A 9,358-nucleotide genomic window follows, 5' to 3' on the forward strand; every position below is an offset into this window, starting at 1 on the left:
TTAATTGTCATGAAAATACAAATGAACATACCAAAACTGTTCCAGACTGAAAATTATTTTAAAATGCTGGTAATAAAATTATTATTTTGTGCTGATCACTTTTCATTACACCAAATAATTTTCACAGTAAACTTTCAGAAATCCATCTGTTAATGAGAAGAGTTCAGTGCTAAACAATCGTTCCAGATTTGGTGGTGAGAAGGTTATGCTGTGGTAATGTGTTCAAACATCTGTCGTCCTTATTCCTGCTAATTTTCTTGATAATTTTGTCAGATTTGATCTGTCTATGATCTAGTCTGTGATTGAAGAGGCTAGTCTGCAGTTTTCTTCAAACATCTGTCGTCCTTATTCCTCCTAATTTTCTTGATAATTTTGTCAGATTTGATCTGTCTATGATCTAGTCTGTGATTGAAGAGGCTAGTCTGCAGTTTTCTTAGAGGAACATGCAATCAGCAGGCATTCAGATTATGTATGAATGAGAGGTTCTCCTCTTGTAAAATGACATGCATTTATGTAATGTTCTTATGAAACAGGGAGACTGAAGCCTTTATGCTTCTTTTTTGGGAAGTGTTTTATCTCTATTTTTGTTTATTTATACTGTTTTCAGGTTGGCCTGACAGATGACAGAGTCTATTTTTATTTTTGACTATTTAAATGTACGGTAAGACTAAAAAAATTTACAAATGAAAGCTCTGCATCTGTTTCTGAATACTTTTAGCAGTTATTGATTTCACATCACTGTCATTTTATTTCAAAGCTTATTAGCACAGTGTACTCTCATTTTAAGAGAATGCTATTAAAGGGATAGTTCACCCAAAAATTGCAATTCTGTCATCATTTACTCAGCCTACACTTGTTTTAAAACTGTATTGTATGAGTTTCTTTCTTCTGTTGAACACAAAGGAAGATATTCCGAAGAATGTTTGTAACCAAATGTTGACATTAGCCTTTGACTTCCATAGTATTTTTTCCATACTGTGGAAGTCAATGGCTACCTTCAACTGTGAACTATCCCTTTAACTGTTGTTGTTGTTGTTGTTGTTGTATATGGTTGATGACACATTTTAAATAATCACACTTTTAAAATGATACACTGCGAAGCAATGTTCTGTGCATTAACTTCATTTGTGTTAGATTTGCACTTAGAAAAAGAGAAAAAGATTGGCAGTGTGGTAATTAAAATAAACATTTTCTCTAAAAACAAGTATTTTTATCTTAAAAATGTAAATATTATTTGAGCGTGGAATGGAGTGAGCCATGTTTTAGACTTATTTTAAAAGAAATGACAATGACATTACATTCCTTTTCAGCTATTAAATTGATACATGTACAGTATGTGCTGAAATATATTCATATTGTTGTTTTTAACATATAATTAAAACTTGGATGCTACTGTAGATGGTGCTTCAGGCGTTTCATTGTGTAACAGCCTACACTATAATGCAAGGTAGTTCATTTTTGAATTTAATTAATTTATATGAACTAAAAATAAAATTTAAACTAAAATAAAATGAAAAATAAAGTGCAATCATACTATATTTTTTTGCGCTATCGTCCCTTTTACTGAGTTTAACAGGATTCACTGGCGTTGCTAGTGAAATTACAGTCTGACAGAAAGATTGATCTGATCTGTTCATCTGTGTGGATTCATTTACTCATTCAACTTGTTATATTGAATAACTATTTACAGGAATTCTCTGTATTTTAACTGCAGAACTGCTGGTAATGAATAAAATTACGTGCAATACAGAACCTCACCAAATTTCACCAGGCCTTTTTCAGTGTAGTTTAGCATCATGTTTTTGAGTAAGACTGTGTGTGATTAGACAGTTTCATCAGTGTGTTTGGCCACTTAATAAGGACATTTAAAGTCATTAAGATCTGCCTGTACATCAAAGCCACAGATCACACAAACACGCTTGAAAAGACCAACACTCTTTCACACATGCATGAGCAGCGTACTGACACACACACACACACACACACACACAAGCTGCCGTAATTAAAGCTAGCAGAGCTCTGAAAAGACAACTCAAGGTCAGCTTAATTGTACAGACAGATGCTGGTAGCATCTCTCTCACACACACACATGCACACACAAAAACTCATGACAGTTCACTTCTAAACGTGATGACCAGCAACTTTTGTTTAACCCATGGGAAGTGTAAACACACACACACACACACACACACACGCACAGGTGCACGAACCTCTACAGTGAAGGAAAAGTCATTATTCTTCCATTTAATTTATTTCAATAGCTGTAGGACCTCTTCACATCTCTGTGTGTGTAACAGGGATTGTGCACCGTTCAAAATTACTGCCGAAGAACTGCTGTAACTTGAAATAAGTTTATGGCTTGCCAAAATAGGGCCTATGCGTCAGTAAAATGTTTTTGAAAGAAGTCTCTTCTGCTCACCAAGGCAGCATTTATTTGGTCAAAAATACAGTAAAAATGTGAAATATTATTACAATTATATATAATATATAATATAACAAAATAACTATTTGAATATATTTTAAACTGTAATGTATTCCTGTGATCAAAGCTGAATTTCCAGCATCATTACTCCAGGCTTCAGTGTCACATGATCTTCAGAAATCATTCTAATATGCTGGTTTGCTGCTCAAGAAACATTTCTGATTATTATCAATGTTGAAAACAGTTGCGCTGCCCAATATTTTTGTGGAAACTGTGATACATTTTATTTTTCAGGATTCACAGATGAATAGAAAGTTCAAAAGAACAGCATTTATTTGAAATATACATCTTTTGTATCATTATAAATGTCTTTACTGCCACTTTTGATCAATTTAATGTGTCCTTGCTGAATAAAAATATTAATTTCTTTAAAAAAAAAACATCTTAATGAAAAAAAGCCTTTTTAAAGCGGTCTCACATACCTGGATGAGCAGTATGATATTCGGCATTGCTAAGGACGATGGTTGTTATCGGGAAATAACACAGATGGGAATGTCGCGACTGACCAATCAGAATCAAGTATTCCAGATAGCCGTGTAATAAATCAGAACAAATAGACACACTTACACTTAATTGTGTAATTATGTTTATTTGTTCCAATATGAAAAATATGTCATGAAATTTATCAGAAAATTGTGATGAACTAGTCAAAGTGATCTGCGTAGAATTGTTGACTTGTAACTCTGAGTTATTTTAAACTGAATTCAAACTCCTGTGTGTCCTGACCAGCTCAATTCAGATTCACACTTATGATATTCAAGGGAGTCAGTTCTTAAATTCTGATTGTCATTCAACCCTGCTGTGTGAATTCAGTATTAACTTTTCATACAGCGTGAGGAACTCTCTCAGATGAACTTTTCCGTTCCAGTCACCAGACTGTGTTCTGACACTTTCATTTATTTCTGTATATTACAGCTATTGGCAAGTCTAGCATCAGACTGCAGCACCTGGAGCGAGTACATCCCGTCTGTGGGTGTCATTTACTGATGTTTCTTCATTTACACTGGCGTTCTGCCTGAGCCAAGCCATTGCTGAACAGAGCTGAGCGTTTGCCTCTATAATCTGACCATCCCAGCCTCTTCATCTGGGCAACGCCAAACACGCTTCACCTCCACTCACTCTTCATCTGTTCATCCATCCATCCAGAGAAATCCTGTGAAACCCTTCTTGATCATCTGTAGTCCTGCATTAAAGCTGCATTAAAGCTATTTTTTTCTATTTCTATTCTGTTTGTTTTCATGCATTGAAAGACTTGAATCTTTATTAGGATGGGCAAACGGATCCAGACTGAAACGATTTGACAGCCGAGGACAAAAAGGCGCAAGTTAGTTGTCAGGATAACATCAAAGTGTAAAGCAGTATTTCATTTACACAGAACAAAGGCGACTTCAGATGTGTGTCTGATACTGAGCGATCAGATCAGAGCGGCTAACTGTACTGCAGCTTTCATTTGCAGCATTGCACTCAGAGAAACAATTTAACCTTATATTGTGTGTTTTGACCCAGAAACAGAAAATCAGTGGCTGTTGTTGCTTTCTTGGAACTACTGTTCTGGTTGTCAGATCCCTCATGCAAACGTCCACCTACTTTGGAAAGGCTGAATCACGGGTCTGTTGCATGTTTTATTGCAAAAGGCTCACTCCCCTTCTCTGCTGCTGGAAAACGTTAAAATCCCTCGATGAGATTGAAATCAATCATTAGGGGCCTCAGGATTCCCACCTGCCATCTTCACAGGAAGAAGAGGCTGTTCTGGCGGTTTGTGCAGAGCGCAGCTCTAAAGTCTGATTTACTGTCCATGTGGACTCCCGGGTTTATACAACAGCAGTGTTTCCCCACTCAATGACTGGACTTTGGAAAATTAACCACCAACTCCTTTGTCCAGTAGACTCTAAAAAAAAGTCTGTAAAATAGGGCCTAATGTACCGTGTTAATATGATGAATATAATTTTTACAGGCATTTTACCTGTATTTTGAATTTTGTGTTGTGTTTTAGGGATAAAGGAAATGTCTGTAAACTTCACAGAAAAGGTACCGGTAATTTTCTGCCATTTTCCTATGGATTTTTTCTTACAGTGTAGATGTTCAACTGAAGGGTCCTGCACTCTGTCTCATGTGTAAAGCAGACTTTCTGCAGAAGCTCTTTCAGCCAGACTTCTGAGGGTCTGTTTCTTGAGATTCTAGATCTAGTTCTCCTGCACCAGCTTACAAGACTGTTGTAATCATTATATTTGATCTTAGTCCACTCCAGACTTCATTATTCCTTGATCAGTTTATCTCACCTCTCAAAGTTAAACTAAGAGCAGATATATAAAGGTATCTTCTTACTAAAACTTCATGGTGGCTTTTTGTTGAAGCACATTGTCCTTTTGGGACCTGCATTGTTCACAAAAGCTCATCTGTCAGTCACCTGAGGTACATGTCCTGGTCCGTCTCCAAGGAGCTATTTTGCAAAAAGTCCCTTAGCAACCATTTCCTCTCTGTCCTGGTTGTGACAGCATCCACTGAACGATTGGTTTAAATGCAGGAATATGGCACACCTGAATAGGCCAGACATCACAAAGCCAACTGTTTTCTGTGTTCATCTTGAAGAATTGCTTCTGGAGCATGTAGACGCCTGTTTTCATTTCCATTTATTGAGGATATGTCACCACAAGCTTGTGTGAGATTCCATTCAAACTAAATGGGGGCCTTTCGGATTCAGTGCCGTCTTGCTTAATTGGTTGTCTTATTCAGGCTGAACAGTCTGTAGAAAGCTAATGGTGCCACAGACCTTTGTCAGGGTAGTGCCAGATTTAGTTTCTGACGGCAATAAAAACGAGGAAGTGAGGTACTGATGTACGGTGTGTTTAATGGATTGTACTGTTGTTTAACAACATAACAATAATTCAGCTGACGATACGCCTTTTCTGTAAGTCTCTTCCCCACAGCCTCGTTTTCATCCATGTTAAATTCAATTGAAACTGCAATCATAGACTTAGGTCTATAAACGGTGCCATAAAGACTTATCAATCACGACATGTGAGAAACTGTGAAGCCATGCAACTGACTAAAAGGGGCCTAACAGGCCATTTCCAAACTGATGTCATTAAATACATTTATGTGGTTAAAATCTAAAGCGTTTGGTAATGAAATGCATTGCTTGACATGTTAAGTTTGCTAAAGTCAGCATAACAGCCTACATATAGCTAAACAACTGTATGAATACTCTCACAAAAGGTACTAATGGCTGCATTTGCACAATCAGTACTCGATATTTGGGCTCCCGAACATGGCCTGAAGTTTGTTCAAGATTGCCCCATCAGTTGTTCAAAAAACTGCTAGTTGACCACTACCGTTCTTGCTTTAATGAACAATTTAAAATCCATTCACACCAGTTGGGAGTATCAGCTCTCAGTGAGGCACATGAGATTATGCTGTTTGGATTACCCAACAGCCAATGGTCAGTGCAACTATATTACAGCACTCATTTCTATATTATTAAAGTGCAATCCAAGCTATTTTTGTAGGAACTAGCTAGCTAACACATTTGTAAGTCTCTCTGGTTAAAAAGTATTTTCTAAATGAATAAATGTCAAGGAAAATATTTAGCTTCAGTTTAACTTGTTAAGTTCTCCCTTGTGGTTTTTACCCTTGTTCTTCAGAGTAATGTACTTATTTTAATGAGCTTATGGCCATCTAGCAAAGGTTTTATGCTCACCATGTGTATTAAAGTGGTCATTGCACACAAATATCTGACTGCTCAATGCTGCAGTTCACCGGAATTTAATATCTGCTGTTTGTCAGCTGAATTGAGATCCTCGTCACTGAGCTAATTGATCAGTGAGTGTAATTATCTCTGTGCTCGACATCAGGATGAGTTTCTTGATAAATCATTAATGCTGCAGGTTCTCTGTACTTCCCACAAACTGTCTATGTGTGATCTTCTGCATCTCAGTAATTACCCTAACCCGGGTCAAAGTTCATCCTGCGCAGTTACACTAGAAACCCCTCTTTGTAATCGGCTGAAACTCTGAAAGCATCCTGAGAACAGTAGCTATCAGAAACACAGACAGGCATCCAGAAATATCTAAACATCACGACCCCAACCTACACACCGAGGAATCGCACTGACCTCCATGAAGCCATTTCTCAGAAAATCTAATCAATACATTTTGTGAGGCAAATTTTGTAAGAGAAGTACTGTAAGAAATGTTTATTTAAAATGACCGAGGGGGGGGGGAAAGAGCACATTTCTAGAACACATGATGCAAAAGTTATGAGATAACATTTTTCATAAGTGCAATTTTGAATTTTTGACCACATGGACTGCCACTGACTAATAATATAATAAGTGCACAAGCATCTATTCCAAGTTAACATCAAATAATCACATTAGACAAAGTATAGTAATATTTTGGTTATACAGTCCATGCCTATGTGGTAGTACTGCTGTAGCAGTGAGTGCAGTGATCATGGCTGTATAAGCAGAGGCAGGCCAGTGTTAGTGTGGTAACATGTGTCGTACCTTACACACGCAGAGCGGCTGGCAGGGATCCTGGTTAAGGCTGCCTTCACTGCTGCAGTTGCATCGCTCACACAGAGGGAATCCCGTGTATCCAAACGCACACCTGTCACACTTCTCACCTGCATATCCCTGCTTACAGATGCACGAGCCCACTGCCAAACCTGCAGAGACAAGAAAACTCACCATTACAGCCTGAGCTCCCGCTCAACACACACACACAGGACATCTTTACTCAAACACACACAAACAACCAAGAAAGAAAACTCATAGTAGTAGTTAGTTATACTAGCTATCTTATAATTATAACAGTCTTAGCTTTAGGTTTTTGTGTCAATACAATGAATGTAAAATAAAGCATTCCTTAAAAACACTGCCAAACTTTTTGCCAGAATTATCTAAAAAAGCAGAAAGCAAACAGCAAACAAAAAGAAAACAGTACAGTACGAACAAATTAGAACATCCTCAAAAAGTGATAAATATCAGAAAGGTGAGTGACAGAGGAGAGTGGGGTAAGTTGTGATCATTTTTACAGAAGTTTTCCTCTAGGCAAAAGTACATGAGAGAGAGGTTCGCTACTGTATCATCTGAAATAATAAGGTCATCTATAACATTCATAAATGGAAATATGACTTGTGCAAAACAAAAGTGGTCCAATGACAGCTTGCTGTGTCATGCCTGAGTGAAACTCAATGATTTATATTTTGAATAAAAAATAATATAGTATGTATAAATAATACATCAACAATAAATTTACAATAAATACCTGTTATGATTCTGGCCTGTGTTACCTGTTTTTTTAAGTGGACTTTTAAGTTACTTCCTGTCTGGTGTGTCTTTGTAGTCTTTTTGTAGTTCTTTTGGTCTCCCTCATTTCTCCCTGATCATCTGCACCTGTGTCTAGTTAGTCTTGTTATCCCCTGTGTATTTAAGTCCTTGTGTTTCCCGTGTTCTTTGTCAGGTCTTGTCCTATGTTGTGTTGGCTGCCTCTGTTCTGTGCCTGTTTCTTAGTTGCTGTTCCTTGTCCTTGGATTGTTGTTTGTTTAATAAATGCTGCATTTGGATCCTACTCTCCCTCGTCTCTAAGTTCACCAACATAACAATACCATCCTCAAAATTTATTTTGCGACCTGTTGTTAACATTTTCTTAAAGACATCCAGAAAAGGTTAAATATTCAGAATATTTGCAGTGAAGCAGTTTTCCAAGGTACAACTATCAAAGTTGCAGGGAAATATGTCGCTCCTAACCTGCAATTTCCCAAACTTTGTGAGTTTATTTAATACGTTTTGGGAAAATCCTTTCTTGTCTTCTTAAAATGGTAGGTTTCTTTTTGCAAGTAAATTTGACTTCAACTACAGGTTTTTCAACAAAACCAGCACACTATCATTACTAACTGAATCATATATAGTAGCCTACATCTTGGACAAGTTTCCTAAAAGTTTCACACCTACAGCACACATTACAGACGTTGATGCACAAACGCAGATATTTTCTGCATGTCTAAAGTATATAGAAAGAATAAACCAGTTTTGTAAACTAATTGATTTAGCTTAGCAACTTAAAATACAATCTGCATGCACAATAAACCACGGTAAATGGTTTCCCCCATGTTTCACTTTTAATAAAAAAAAAAAAGAAAGAAAAAAAGTTTTTTCCATGTTTTAATAAAAATGTAGGCCTATTTAATAAAACTACTAATAAGCATATTTCTAGTATGCTTTGTTTATTATTAAAGAAACCTGGATTGAGAATCAGGCTCGTTCAAGTCCTCGGTAATACACACTCATGTGCATAATGTCAGCATCTCACATGTTAGAATCCTCGGTAATCCTCGGCAAACATCGACACTGGTTGAACTTGCTCATTCGGTTCTTTTTGAGTCGAACGTATACTTTGGCTGTGCGTCTTACATCATCACTAAAAGAACTAAAGTTTGATCAGTTCAATTTGTGAACCGGCTCAAGAATCGGACATCACTAAGGGCTACTGCCAGATCTTGTGTGGTGTTGTGTTTTACCTGCGGTGACCTGATTCTCATCTGGAACACATGCAGAGTGCAGTGAACCTCTCAGGTCACATGAGCAGGGTCTGCAGGGCCAGTGTTCGTCTGGACGCACCTGGGGAAATATTCACATTATGATGCTCAATTACACTGAGAACAAAAACCATCTGATTGTCCCTTCACTGAGCCCTGCCTTAAAAATAATGTTGACCCATGGCAACAGCTCAAGTCTAATGTAAGGTCGGATTTAAAGTCAGAAATGGGACATTCTGTCTGAGCTGAATGCAAGGCAGCGTAAGTCCTTGAAAGTCCTGTTTCTTGGAGTAGTCCAACACACAACTGTACAGACATTGCATATATATATATATATAT

At 37.3% G+C, this 9,358-nt stretch overlaps 1 protein-coding gene across 1 annotated transcript in view; it reads right to left on the reverse strand.

Annotated features, from left to right (window-relative positions):
• lama2 (laminin, alpha 2) overlaps positions 1-9,358 on the reverse strand; it is a 198,122-nt gene that overhangs the window by 117,300 nt on the left and 71,464 nt on the right. The window contains exons 9-10 of the mRNA XM_016439772.1: positions 9,002-9,101; positions 6,987-7,147 (exon numbers count right to left, since the gene is read on the reverse strand). Coding sequence (XP_016295258.1) covers positions 6,987-7,147; positions 9,002-9,101 — 261 coding nt within the window. The remainder of the gene's footprint in view (positions 1-6,986; positions 7,148-9,001; positions 9,102-9,358) is intronic.

The sequence above is a fragment of the Sinocyclocheilus anshuiensis genome, unplaced genomic scaffold, assembly GCF_001515605.1.
Source record: "Sinocyclocheilus anshuiensis isolate Anshui unplaced genomic scaffold, SAMN03320099.WGS_v1.1 scaffold1518, whole genome shotgun sequence".
Classification (NCBI taxonomy): Eukaryota; Metazoa; Chordata; class Actinopteri; order Cypriniformes; family Cyprinidae; genus Sinocyclocheilus; species Sinocyclocheilus anshuiensis.